This window comes from Meriones unguiculatus, chromosome 1, assembly GCF_030254825.1.
Source record: "Meriones unguiculatus strain TT.TT164.6M chromosome 1, Bangor_MerUng_6.1, whole genome shotgun sequence".
Lineage (NCBI taxonomy): Eukaryota > Metazoa > Chordata > Mammalia > Rodentia > Muridae > Meriones > Meriones unguiculatus.
The window spans coordinates 66,060,392-66,075,153 of NC_083349.1; the positions used below are offsets into that span (position 1 = coordinate 66,060,392).

The window sequence follows — 14,762 nt, forward strand, 5'->3', positions numbered from 1 at the left end:
CTTCTTAGACAATGAAATCATCTACCATAATCCATTCTTTCCGTGTATGTGTCTTTACAATAGGGGGTAGAGCTCTCAAAGGACAGGTGACCAAGTAATAATAAAGATGTTTTTGCAAACCTGGCACCACAATTTCAGTCTTAGGACTCAGAAGTGGCTGGTGAAGTATATGGAAGGAAGGGAGGCTACTGGAAATGTAAGGTAACTCTTGACGTCTGGCCCCATGTTTGCTCTGTGGCAACAGGAAGGGTCTGAGAATAAAAAGGGACACAGAGCTTTGGGATGCATCTATGAAGGAGGCAGACCCCTCAGGAAAAAAATTGTTGGGTCCTGAATGCAATGCAAGATGAGCATCAGGAACGTGGGGCTTTCTTCTTGGCTTCCAGGTCCTTTTTAATGTATTGAAGTATTTTTATTTGTTTGTTTTTAACCAGGTTTGACATGTCATAGTTCTGAGCTAGGTATATTTCAACCACGTTGCCCAAAGTAAACCCACACTTTCAGACAGAGCATGTTGCAGACTAGATCTGTCACAAACCTGCTACCAGGCTAAAGCCACTCAAGAGGCACAAGGCAGGTAAAGGCGCACGTTCTTAGTGTGGGATTGCATACAACATAAGAGTCATACCTTCATCAGAAACTGGAGCATTGTGTTCTTGGGGAGGATAAGGAGGGTGTGAGAGGTATTTAAACTCCGAGGTAGTTTTCATAGGCAGGACTGTGAATCCAGTGTAATACAATGACCGGCCTGGTAAGTCATTGAAGACTGATAGGTTCTTGGAGATGGAGACTCTGTTTTCTTTAAATGTGTAGCCCTAGTAGGTCAACCATGACCTTGTGAAACAACACAATCTAAGAGTAAGTGGACACCACAAGTTGAACTTAATGAGTCAAAAATGAAACAGAGACTAGGGAGGGTAAGGAAAAGGGGAGGCAGATTTGGGAGGAGTAAGGTGAAGGGTGAGTATAACCAAAACACATTGCATGAATATATTTTAAAAAACTAAAATTTGATTAAAAGAAGAAAGATGAATAAATTTTTAAAAAGCTAACAAATATTGTTGAGTATATTTGGCATGAAGAACCTGTATTTATAGACTCACTACAGATGGGAATGCAAATTTGTCCAAACACTGTGTAAATGAGCATGGAAGCTCCTCAAAAACTTAACTATATAACTTGGCATATTATCTATCTTCTTGTGTCTTCAGTACTTGTGCTCCAAAACATGCAAGACAACTTTCCAAAGATATATTATATATTCATATTTATTAAAAGAGTTCCTATGATAATCAAATTATCATCCTAAATCAAGTAGAAATGGATAAATTTTATATATAGATACACACATAGATAGAGGTGTTTTATATAAACATAAGTAAGTAAATTATGACGTTTGTAGGAAACAGGGGAAATAAAGATCATCCTGTTAATAGAAATAAGCCATGTTTTCTCTCATATGTAAAAGAAAGAAGAAAAAACAAGAATATAAGACTAAGAGGAAAAGTGATAAAATGTAGAAAGGAGTAGGAAAAGAATGTTTGGGAAGATGGAAGAGTAAGAAGATAAAATGATGAAAGTATATGGCTTTATTGTATGAAAATATGTTAACGAAACTCCCTAGTGCAATTTATATTAATTAATAAAAATAATTTAAATTTTGCTAGTGTATTAGAGTACGATTTTGCATTAAGACTTGATGTAACACATCACATAGAGTCCAAAGTTCATCTTTAAGTTTTATTCTGCTCAATAAATATGAAGTTTATCACTCTACATTGCCTGTCAAAAAACAAAACAAAGAAGCTTTTTCAGAAAGATATACTTAATTATCAGTTTTCAATCAGTTCTCAAGAAAAATTTCCCACTAAGTGGCTTAATATAATTTAATTTCTTATGGTTCTGAATAAAAAGCCATTGCCAGAAATCTCTGAGTATGAGAAAGATATTTGTTTATCTATATCATTGTTGTTATTTCATACATCTTTATTACCTTTGCTGACTAAAAATTCCACTGCTTTTCTGTCATGTAATGTATATGTGTCTGCTTATGTATATGCACTTGATTCTGTTTATGTAAGCCAGAAGTGAAAGTGTTCAGTTCTCTCTCTCTCTCTCTCTCTCTCTCTCTCTCTCTCTCTCTCTCTCAATTGGAGATTGGTGATCCACCTAACATGGAATGGAATGATAACCAGACATTTATGAGGTTACTGTGGTTGTGAACTCAGGTTATCCTGTGTGTGTGTGTGTGTGTGTGTGTGTGTGTGTGTGTGTGTGTGTGTAGCAAGTACTTTATCCACTGAGAAATCTCCCTAATTTCCATCTAAATGAACATTATTTTATTGAGCTTTTTAAGGAAAAAGATTAGCTGCTAAAGCATGTGACATTTTAAAAAAATATTGCAATTTTTTTTCAACTTAAGATTGGACAATACCTTGAACAAACGTAGCTGGGAACCAATTCAAGGGGGAAGTGGAAACAAGTGCCCCTGACTCTCTGCCAGGCCTGAGAGCTCAGCACCTGTGGCTGTTAAGGGCTGCATGGAATCTCACAGTCTGAAAGTGTGCAGTTGGGAGTACAAGCCTCTTCAAGGTGACCTTGCTCTTATGACATGTTGCTCCTGTGGCCTAATTCTCTTTCCTTTTTTTTTTTTTTTTTTTTTGGCTTTTTCTCTTTGATTACTTCTTGGAGAATATAATCTCGATAACGTTTCTTTAATGGTCAATTTCTGATTAGCTCTTTTAAGCTGAGCCAAGTTAAAACCTAGCATTTACTTTGCTTCATCGTCAGGGTCTGGTGATCTTGCATTGTGTTTCAAACAGCAAATTTTCTATCTGCAAGTTGCCTTTTGAAAGATTGTGGCAAACTATAGCGATAAGTTTTGAGGGGAAATGTGGTTTTTAAGAGATAACTAAAAATATTGGTCACATAAAAGGCTGCTGGATCTATTGGCTAGGTGGGAAATTTTCAGTTTGCTTTACTTGAATGTCATGATAACATATTTCAAAGGCATCCATATTGCACAAAGTGTAACATTCTATGACTACAAATGCTCTTCATGGTGCAATGTACAATAAACACATCATGTGTTGAAAAAATAGCTGGAAAAGCTCTTGATACATCTAAGTTACCAAATGTCACAGTTTAGCTTGGCATAGCTTTAACCTTCTCACAACACGTTAGCCTCTGGTGGGAAGGCTGTCAGTCACAGTTGCTCTCATTGGGGAATGTGGATATCTCATGTAGTTTTACTAAACATGGAAAAAGCATGGTTGAACAGGTATACTTCCTCGCCACTGTAAAAAGAGAAAAAACACTAACCACAACCATCATATGTGGGTCCCTATGCATTTCTTTTTTTTATATATATGTTACATTCACCATAGTAGTTCTTGAAAATTAAACAATGATTTTAAATTTTGCATTAAATCTGTGCATAGTTTTTTTTGTTTTTTTTTTATTCTCTAGGAGATTGTTTTTACTTTTTTTAAATTTTTTATTAATTACACTTTATTCATTTTATATCCCCCCATAAGCCCCTCTCTCCTCCCCTCCCAATCCCACCCTCCCTCCCCTTTCTGCATGCATGCCACTCCCCAAGTCCACTGATATGGGAGGTTCTCCTCTCCTTTCTGATCTTATTCTATCAGTTCTCATCAAAAGTGGCTGCATTGTCCTCTACTGTGGCCTGGTAAGGCTGCTCCTCCCTCAGGGGGAGGTGATTAAAGAGCAGGCCAATCAGATTATGTCAGAGGCAGTCCCTCTTCCCATTAATATGTAACCCAATTGGACTCTGAACTGCCCTGGGCTACATCTGTGCAGGGGTTCTAGGTTATCTCCATGAATAGTTCTTGGTTGGAGTATGAGACTCTGGGAAGACCCCTGTGTTCAAATTTTCTTGTTCTGTTGCTCTCCTTGTGGAGACCCTGTCCTCTCCAGCTCTTACTATTTCCCACTTCTTACATCGCATTTCTTTTTCTTTTTTAACTTTTATTTTTTACAATGTATTCATTGTATATCCCACTTTTAACCCCCTCCCTCTTCTCCCCCCAGGCCCACTTTCCCTTCTTCTTCCCCCCATCCCTTTCCCCAAGTCCACTGAAAGGCAGAGTCTCCCTTCCCTGCCATCTGACCTAGCTTAGCAAGTCTCATCAGGACTTCCTGGATCCTCTTCCTCTGTGGCCTGGGAAGGCCACACTGGCAGGAGTAAGTGATCAAAGAGCAGGCAACTGAGTTCATCTTAGAGAGAGCCCCTGCTCCCCTTACTAGGGTACCCACATGGAGACTGAGCTGCCTATGGGCTACATCTGAGCAGGGGTTCTATGTCCTCTCCATGCAAGGTCCTTGGTTGGTGCATCAGTCTCTACAGGGCTACCTGGTCCCAGAATATTTGGCTTTGTTGGTCTTCCTGTGGAGTTCCTGTCCCCTCTGGGTTCTTTTAATGCCTCCTTCCATAAGACTCCCTACACTCTGCTCAAAGTTTGGCTGCTTCTATACCCTGTTGGGTGGAGGTTTTAAGAGGACCCTCTAAAGTTTCCATCCTGTTCCCTCTCTTCCACTGCTTCTGGTGTCTATCCTGTTTGCCATTCTGAATGAGATTTATGCATCCTCCCTAGGGTCTTGCTTGTTGTTTAGCTTCCTTAGGTCTGTAGATTTTAGTATGTCTATCCTATATTATTTGGCTAATATTCACTTATAAGTGAGTATATACCATGTGTGTATTTCTGATTCTGGGTTACCTCACTCAGGATGATTTTCTTGAAAATTTCATGATTTCCTTGTTTTTAATAGCTGCATAGTGTTCCTTTGTGTAAATGTACCATAATTTCTGTATCCTTTCCTCTGTTGAGGGACCTCTGGGTTGTTTCCAGGTTCTGGCTATTATAAATAAAGCTGTTACAAACATAGCTGAGCAAATGTCCTTGTTGAATGGTGGAGAATCTTTCGGGTATATGCCCCGGAGTGGTATAACTGGATCTTGAGGTATCGATATTCCCAGTTTTCTGAGAAAACACCAGATTAATTTCCAAAGTGGTTGTACAAGGTTACATTCCCACCAGCAATGGAGGAGGGTTCCCCTTTCTCCACATCCTCTCCAGCATGTGTTGTCACTTGAGGTTTTGATCTTAGCCATTCTGATGGGTGGAAGACGGATTCTTAGAGTCATTTTGGTTTGTATTTCCCTGATGACTAAGGATGTTGATAATTTCTTAAAATGTTTGTCTGTCGTTTGATATTCCTCCCAACTTTTCTTCTTAGATTGTTAGCTATAATATAAATTGTTCACATCATATTTGTAGTTGCTTTTAATAGCTGTGGTAAATTATTTTTCAATAAAAATAAAATTAAGGAAATATAGTTAATTAAAAATAAAATATTTTGAGATCATTACTTCAATTAAGAATATAAAGATATATGCTGCAGAGGAGAATTTTAAGCAAAGGTAAAATTCCATTTCTATGATATCTATTATGAGCATGCCTTCCAGAAACAAAGAACATTTGTAGTTGCCTAGGGCTGTGGTTCTAAAGAAGCAAGAACTGAAAAGCTTCTGTAAAACAAAGGACGCTGTCAACCAAACAAAACAACAGCCTATAATCCCCTGGTAAAAGGCTTTCACCAACGCTATATCTGACAGAGGGCTAATATCCAGTATATATAAATAATGCAAGAAATTAAAAACCAAAAAACAAAAATCCAATTATAAAATGGGATACTGAGTTAAACAGAAAATTCTCAACAGAGGCCTTATGCAGTTTGAATTATTTTACTTGTTTGCTATCTTTAAATATGAAAATATCCAGTTTATTGTACTGTACTTTGAACTTTCATGAAAAGATCTTAATAAACAAGTACATGCAAGAACAGGTTTATTTTCATTTTCTCAGAAGGTTCCTTCATTTTAAAGGACTAAAAAGGCAATGCTATGAAGAATTAGTTGACACAGATGAAGATTAGGTTAAAGATAGTGGAGCCCATGGTTATTGCCTATAATTGGATCTTGGTGTGTTTCCTCTTTATTCCGCTGGCACTTTCAAAGTTCATGTAAGAGATATGCTTCACTAAAAGGTCTAGAAACAACTGAATTCTAAACCAACATCTCAAATGTGAAAGTACATGGTGTCTTGGTTTCCCCCGATTTAGACTTAATGTGCTGTTTCTTATTACATAGGCAGTATGCTGGTCTAAATAAAGGTGAGAAAAGAGGGACCTGAAATCTACAGCTTGTGTGATAGGGATTCTTCAAAGGCAATAGAAGAATTAAGCCAAGTATCACCCAAAAATAGCAGTATGTCTCAACTATAGACCCAGAAATATGATAAATATTGATGGTAAACAAGAATACTTGAATTCATACAAGCACAAGAAAACTGTAGTGTTGGCTGAAATCATAGTAACAATCTAGTTATCATTTTTCAATAATATGTATATATATATATATATATAGAGAGAGAGAGAGGGGGGGGGTTTCTCTATGTAACCTTAACTGTCTTGGACTTGGTTTGTAGACCAGTCTGACCTGGAATTCACAGAGATCCACCTGCTTCTGCCTCCCTGAGTGCTGGGATTACAGTCGTGCACCACTGTACATGGCTTCAATAATATTTATTTGTTATATTTTGCTCTCAATTGAATGGTTTTGTCTTCCCTAAAACTCATGTAAAAGCTTTATCTTTAGTGAAACACTGTTGAAAGGAGTGAATGATAGCTGAGAGCCCTTCTTTCAGGGAAGAAAATAAGTACCCTTACAAAACTGTAACATCAACCAGTGTGGCTCATTGTCCTTCCCCCGGCTATATGTGCTGACTCAAAAATAAGGAATTCACTGGATGCTCATGACTTGATTTTGGAATTCCCAACTACTATAAATGTGAACAAACTAATTTCCGTTCATTGTAAATTATACAATATCAGATATTTTGTTTCACTAGTACAGATAAACACATATTTTTATTATTAATAATACTATTTTCCAATAATACATTGGATGAAATTAGACTTAAATTTCTGATGTCAGACATTGTACTTTTCACTGCCATTCATGATCTAAGCATAACTTTCAGACGCACAGAATTATGAAATTATGGATTTTAGGAGGTGTCTAAAAATAACTTGACAAGAGGAGAAAACAAACGTGTAATTAGTGTAATCTGTATAAACATGTGTGGAAGGCTGGTAGAGGTAGGTGAGGAAGGCAGGTATAGAAGCAGAAGGCTGGCCTAGGCTGACATAGGCAGGTTCATATAGGTAGGTGGTTTAAGCAGATGCAGTAGCCTGGTGTAGTTATGATAGTCAGGGTTAGGCAGACATGGTAGTCCGGTATAGGCAGTGTGTTATCGTGGTATAGGTACGTGTGGTAGGCTGGTCCAGGCAGGTATGGTAGGGTGTTATACAGGTGGGAATGGTCAGCTATTAGAGGCATATGTGGTATACTAAGGAACTTAGACAGGTAAGCATGTAGCAAAGTCTACACATAAGAAAGCATTTGAGGGGATGAGTTAGGGGGCTACAGCTGGGATGCAAGGTGAATAAACTGTAATAAATAAATAAATACATAAATTTTTAAAAAGAAACCATTTTAAATTGAAAGCCTGTACCCCACAACCTACACTGACAATCCAGTCCTTGAAACTATAATTGGACTATAATTGTACAATAACATAGGTCCTTACAGCAGCCTGAGTCCCTGAACACCTGGCCTCCTCCAGCACTGCTTGTGAAAGAACTGGCACATGTCAGGAAGCAGAGAACAAAAGGATCTTTTGCTTTCTTCAAAGCCATGGTAAAGCCTTACTTTGTGACTTGAAACCTGCTTCAAAGGCTCCCAGGAATTTTGCAACGTAAAGAAACACTGATTATTTCAGAAGGGCAAATCCTCACACAATTCTCAACTTTTCTCATTTACTTTATTTTCTACTCAGATCCTTTCATAGATGCACCGAAAACTAAGCAGAAGTTTTCTTAGGAATATTTGCTTGGTTGTGTGCAATGAAAAGAAATAAAGTAACTAAAAAACAAAGAATGGCATTCTAATCATCAGTAAGAAATGTACTTACAAGCTCAGACACTGTTCACAGTGTTCAAAATGAAGTGTTCGTTTTTGTTAAGAAATTTTTCATGTAAGGAGAAAAATAAGTGAAAGTGCGATCACATTTACATAAACTACTATCAAAAAACTCAATATATGCTCGCTGGGATAATTTTAAGCTTGTTAATAAAAATATGTCAAAATATGCTTTCAACCAATAGGACGTTTGTAATTCATTCAAGATGATAGTTGCGCAAAGCACCCAGATTTAAACAGCATATGACCCCAACCTCAGAGTGTTGAATAACTTTATTAGCATGCATCTTTTGCGTGTCAACTACAATTACAATTAAGTTAGGAAGAAGTATTTGTAGTAAATAAGATTATAATTTAAAACCGTCACAATAATTTTATTATTTTATGTTGCCATATCATTATTATATAAGAGCCAAACACATACCACTAACTTTAAGTCCAAGGTAATCTTCTTTTCTGTTAAAAGTTTTAATTAAAATGCAATTACATCACTTTTTCTCTGTCTTTTCTCCCTCCAACCCCTTACACCATCATGCTACACTCCTTTCAGTGATTCCTTTTCCTGTCTACCTCCTATAGGGAAAACAAAATGTTACTTAAATTTTCACTTTCAGGTGATTTTCTCTACTAGTACATTAAAATGCCAAACATGACTGCTTCTACTTAGAAAAAGGAAGATGAGAAAGTTCACATGTTGCCAAAGAACAACAAAATAAATATTCTTCCTTCATGATCTTTGGCACAAAAGATTCAGTCTTTCATTAGCAAGAAAATACTGATTATGGGAGGCTTGGATAGCTCAGTTGAAAATTCTGACTAGGCAAGTTTGGAGACACATGCCAGTATTCTCAGCACTTGGGAAAGCACAGGCAGAGGAAGGTGGATCTCATGCATTCAGCACTAGCCTTGTCTACAAAGTTTGTCTAGGACAGCCAAGGCTTCAAAGAGAAATCCTGTCTTGAAAAATGAATAAAAAAAAGATATATATATATATATATATATATATATAGAGAGAGAGAGAGAGAGAGAGAGAGAAGAAGAAGAAGAAGAAGAAGAAAGAAAAGAAAGAGACCAATTAGTACAATTTTCTGAAAAAAACAGAGATGTAATCTAATTGAATGCAACCATATATCCATCAGGCAAGGTGGACACTGGCCAAGATACATATATAAAATCTTAGAGTTCAGTGATAGCCTGTCATGACTCTCAAAATTTAACAAACATTATCTCTCTCTAATGGATCTGTTTGATAATAACATGAAAGGAACCAGATAGAGTAGATTTATCTTCAAAGGGATCTACATAGGACATTTGCCAAATAATCAAAGGAGGAGAAAACTCATCAAATGTAGATAAAGATCCTCAATGCATGTTAGTTCATTAAAGTTCTTGATAATTCCTATAACTTAAGATTCAAGCAAACAATATAATGTCAAAATAAATGGTTTCATTTTAACCACTAATATGGAAGTATCTCTGCTCATGAAATCTGGGCTTGCCTGAGACTCATCATTCCCCCGACTACAAAAGATACAAGTCAGCCTGCAAACTGCAACAAGAGAGAATCCTACATTCTTTATCTAATGAGTCTCTTATGGGAACAAGCTGATTTACCAAAACACCAAAACAAATGCAAAATAAAAAATTGAGTTGCTGGCATCATGAATTGCACTGTAAAATAATGATTTCAGGTGAGATTTATGGAGCATTATAAAAAGTGGAGATATCAATTCAAGTCATATTTGTATCTAATGAATTTTTCAAGGAATTGACTTTAAGCATAACTAATGCAGTATTCCTAGCTCAGCAGTGTTCAAGAGATAGAGACAAAGCCCAATTTTGAGACTGTGAAATTCTCTTTTATGCTTTCTCATCAAATTTCTACTATATATATTAGTTTTGTTTTGTTTTGTTTTGTTTTAAGACAGGGTTTTTCTGCACAGCTCTGGCTTTCTAGGAACTTGCTCTGTAGATCAGGCTGGCCTAGAACTCAAACTGAGATGTTCACCAGCCTTTGTCTTCCAAGTGCAGGATTAAAGCTCTGTGCCACTGCCACCAAAGTCTACCAAACATTTCAAACATTCAATCTCTAGAAAAAAAAACAAAACCTATAGATCCGTTCTAGCTGTCCTTAGGATGATCAACATTGGTAGTTCCATGGTTTAACATTAACAGAAGTAATACTCTTTGTAGAATATCTCAATAACAATATTTGGTTATATTTAATTTCAATCTATTCACTTTTGAGTTATGCCAGACTGCACACAACATAAAAGTAAGTATATTAACCACTTCTAGAAGCAATTGAATATCACTAAGAACATTCACACTTATGTGCAGCCATAACAATCAATCACTTATCTGTTTATCCTGCAAAACTGAAGCTCTCTACCATTTAAAGGAGAATTCCCCATTGTCTTCTACCACTGGTTTTCATACCCACCATTCTACATTTGATCTTTATAGCTATGATTATCTAAGACTTAGATAAGCACACACAATTTTTTATTTTAGTAATAGATTATCGAATTTAGGATAAACATTTAAAATTTCATCAATATGGTGGACTGGGTCAGATGCTCAGAATATCACTTTTGTTTTCCTGTTCTGGGGAAACTTCTTGGGCCTTACACATGTTAAGTAAAAACTTTGCTGAGGTACATCCTGAACTACCAAACAGAACATTTATAGGTAATTGATCCCAATATTACTTACTGGCCTGGGAAGACACAGATTAAAATCAGGGCACATTTGTGGATAAGATGATTGGTTATTTGATGGTAAGATAACACATCAATAATACATAAATGACAAGTCTCAAAGAGGCCCCATCTATTTCCCAAGCAAATTTCTTCAAAAACCAATGATTCTGAGGGTAACAACTATTTTTTAAATAGTCTTAAATAGTTGTCTGGTAAACTAACAATATGTGAAGAGAATGAGCAAATAAACAATGAACTGAATCTAGAAAGGATCCAAGCTCCTCAGGGTCAGGAAAGCCGGTTATGAACAAGAGTAGAGAGCCAGAAGGACAAACCACACAAATTCAAGTATTGATGTTAACTCACAATCTTTGATAAATTGATTGAGAAATAAATACAGTACAAAAAAATCTTATAATATACACATACACCATTTCAACAAAAAGGCTGTCCAACAAAAAGGCTGGTTATCAGTGTACATAGTGATCAGATGATCATTTCTTTTTTCAAATTTTTATTTTTTCTTCACAATTTATTAATTATATGTCCGGAGTGAAGCCCCTCCTTCAACTCCCCCAGTCCAACCCCCCTCTCTCTTCCCCTCATCCCCCTCCCCTGGTCCACTGAAAGGGGGCATTCTCCACTATTGCCATATGCCCATAGCTTGTCAAGTCTCATCAGGACTGATTTGATCCTATTTCTCCACGGCCTAGCAAGGTTGCATCATCAGGAGCGAGTGAGTTCATGATAGAGGTAGCCCCTTCTCCCCTCACTCAGAGATCCACATCTCTGAGTGAGATGTGATGCAACATCATGCAGGGTGAGCGTCTCTGAGTGGAGACTGAGCTGCCAATTAGCCACATCTGATCAGGGATCTAGGACCTCTCCAGTTGCTGCATCAGTCACTGCAGGACTCCCCTGGGATCAGACCTTTTAGCTTTGTTGTTCTCTTTGTGGGGCTCCTGTCCCCTCCATGTCCCTCTAATCCCGCCCCTCTCTTCCTCCATAGGACTCCCTGCGCTCTGCCTGAAGTTTAGCACTGAGTCTCAGCATCTGCTTTTATCCCATTTTGGATGAATCCTTTCAGAGAACAATCTATAATACACACTAACTTTGTTGGAAGAAAATGTGGGGAAGAACGTGGTACTGATTGGCACAGGAGACAATTTCCTGAACAGAATACCAACAGCTCAAGCTCTAAGATCTACAATTAATAAATAGGACATTGTAAAGCAGAAAAGCTTCTGTAAAGCAAAGGAAACTGTCAGCAGAACAAAATGACAGTCTACAGACAGAGAAAAGATCTTCACCAACCCTATATCCGATAGAGGACTAATATCCAGAATATATAAAGAACTCAAGAAATTAGACACTAACAAACCCAATAATCCAATTAAAAATGGGGCACAGATCTAAGCAGAAAATTTTCAACAGAGGAATATAGAATGGCAGAGAAACACCTAAAGAAATGTTCAACATCCTTAGTAATCAGGGAAATGGGAATTCCTGAGAACAACTCTGAGATTCCATCTTACACCCATCATAATGGCTAAGACCAAAAATGCAAGTGACAACACATTCTGGAGAGGATGTGGAGAAAGGGGAATCCTACTGCATTGCTGGTGGGAATGCAAAATTGTACAAGCACTTTGGAAATCAGTCTGGTGTTTTCTCAGAAAATTGGAAATAGCACTACTTCAAGATCCACCTAAACCACTCCTGGGCATATACCCAAAAGATGCCCCACCATTCAATAAGGACATTTGCTCACCTATGTTCATAGCAGTGTTATTTGTAATAGCCAGATTCTGGAAACAACCAATATGTCCGTCAATGGAGGAATGGAAACAGAAATTGTGGTACATCTACGCAATGGAATATTACTCAGCAATTAAAAACATGAAATTTTCAGGCAAATGGATGGAAGTAGAACAGATGTTCATTTATAAATACCATCATCTAGTAAAATAACTGTAACTCCATGGAGAAATGGCTCTGAGACATTGACAACAGATGTCTGACATTGGACGGAACGTCTTGTGACACTAGGAGAAATATGTCCATGGAGTAGATAACATGTCAAGAGTACGTGGAAGTCAGTTGGAAAGCGCTCTACTGCCAGGCTGGGTGACATTGAGTGTAACATTGAACACGGTTGGTCAGTCTCCACTACATAAGAAAACAACTCCATGAGCGTCTTAAATAATTTCCTTTATGTTCGAGATTAATATAATTACATAGTTTCCTTTTTTCCTGTGCTCCCTCCACACCTTCCCATACGCCCCTGCTTGTTCCCTTTAAAACCCGCGTCCTTCATTTTCATTAAGTGTTCCTATATGCGTATGTGCGGATGATCCTAAATACAAACGGATGACCTGCTCACCCTGCATGATGTTGCATCAGTATATTCTGATTTGAGTTAAGGTTCAATTATGTGGATTAGGTTCAAGAGAAATAACAGTATTAGGGATATAAACATTTAAAAACTTCCATAGTAATTGTTGGTTCAAGCAGAAATTTTTCAGAAAACAAATTGTAGCTTCGATGTATCTTCCACAAAATGTTTATTAATTTTAAAGAACACAGGCAACAAATACACAGAAGAAAATCTGAAAGGGACCAACTTTCCTAAATGACAATAATGTTGACATCTCTGATGATGTCATGTACACGCACTGTGACAATGTGGACAACATGTAGGATTTCACCCCCAAAACAGTCTCATTTTTTTTCTGCTTATTTTAGACAAAATACATGGCATGGTTCAAATCTAAATCTAAATCTAAATCTAAATCTAAATCTAAATAACAAGAGAACAATTGACAAAATAATTTTTACAATCTTTACTTTCCCCAAAAAACCTCAAAAGAAAAAAAAGCATTGAAAATATCTTAAATATATTGCAAAAGTTATAACTATATTACTTTTGATACTTTTGAATGAATCATTTCTAAAACCATATCTGATGAATAAATTGTCTTTTTAAAATAAAATTTGTGGCTCCAATTATCATATTATGCTAGTGTCAAATTATTGCTTTGTACATGTTACTTTAGATATGTATAAAATGTCATACAATGTGATTAGTGAACATGAAAGTTCTCAAGGTACTAAAGCATGATTTCTGTAACACATTTTTTAAGCATTCAGAATTATTGTACATATACTGGTATATTTATATAGCAGATTTAAAGATTTATGAACTAAAAGGAGACAGATATCAAGATTTGTGAAACCCAAGTGGAAGATAAAGGAATATTTTTCTTATTCTTACAATATTTTTATCTCTGGAATAATTTAAATGAAATAAAAAAAATTAAAGGTGTTGATTTTTATAGATAACACCCTTTTAAGAGAAGTATTTATCAGACAATCTATGATAAGAAAAGAAAATCAACTGTCTTTTTGCTCTCTGTGTCTTGTTTTTCTTCCTGATTCATTATACGTTTCTCTCGTTTTTTCGGAAGGCCTTAGGTGATAACTGCTGCTTCATTTAAGAACTTTATTTTCCCTTTTATCATCTCCATTTTTATATGCTTTCTTGTTATGTGATCAAAACAATCTGTTGTAATTGTATCCTTTCATGCCTAATTACTTCTGGATATGGCCCCTTCCTTTCCAACCCAATTTATTGTCCACTTTTATTTTTTAATTCATTAGGTCTAGTTTGTGCTGCCCTTCTATTCTTGGATGTGTGGCCTTCCCCTGGAGAGTGGGAACTTACCAGGGCCTATCCTCATAAAGGAAACTCAGTCTCCCTCCTAACATTCATCAGTTCCCATTAGCTCCTCAGAAAAGTTTGGAAGTTCATCTCTACTCTGGACTCAGTGGTGGAGTTTTGTCTGGCTTTAGCTTGTACAGGTCTTATGGATGCTGTCAAAACCATTGCGAACTAAAATGTTTATCTGCCCTGTTGTATCCAGAACAGTTTCCTTGTAATCATCACCACCTCTTCCCATACATTCTTCCCTGCACTCTTCTTCCATGATCCCTGA

At 36.7% G+C, this 14,762-nt stretch overlaps 1 protein-coding gene across 1 annotated transcript; it reads right to left on the reverse strand.

The window, feature by feature from the left end:
• Nucleotides 1-353: 353 nt before the first annotated feature.
• Nucleotides 354-649, reverse strand: LOC110540427 (short transmembrane mitochondrial protein 1-like). Its single transcript, XM_021627205.1, has 2 exons — nucleotides 629-649; nucleotides 354-497 (listed from the first exon to the last, which is right to left on the reverse strand). The coding sequence occupies exons 1-2, from the start codon at nucleotides 647-649 to the stop codon at nucleotides 354-356; spliced, it is 165 nt and encodes a 54-aa protein (XP_021482880.1).
• Nucleotides 650-14,762: the final 14,113 nt, after the last annotated feature.

Bases quoted from the DNA above. Each gene is read 5' to 3' on its own strand.
- LOC110540427 (XM_021627205.1), bottom strand. From the start codon at position 649: ATGCTCCAGTTTCTGATGAAG. The intron at 498-628 runs GTATGACTCTTA...TCTGTCTGAAAG, and splicing joins TGCTCCAGTTTCTGATGAAG to TGTGGGTTTACTTTGGGCAA.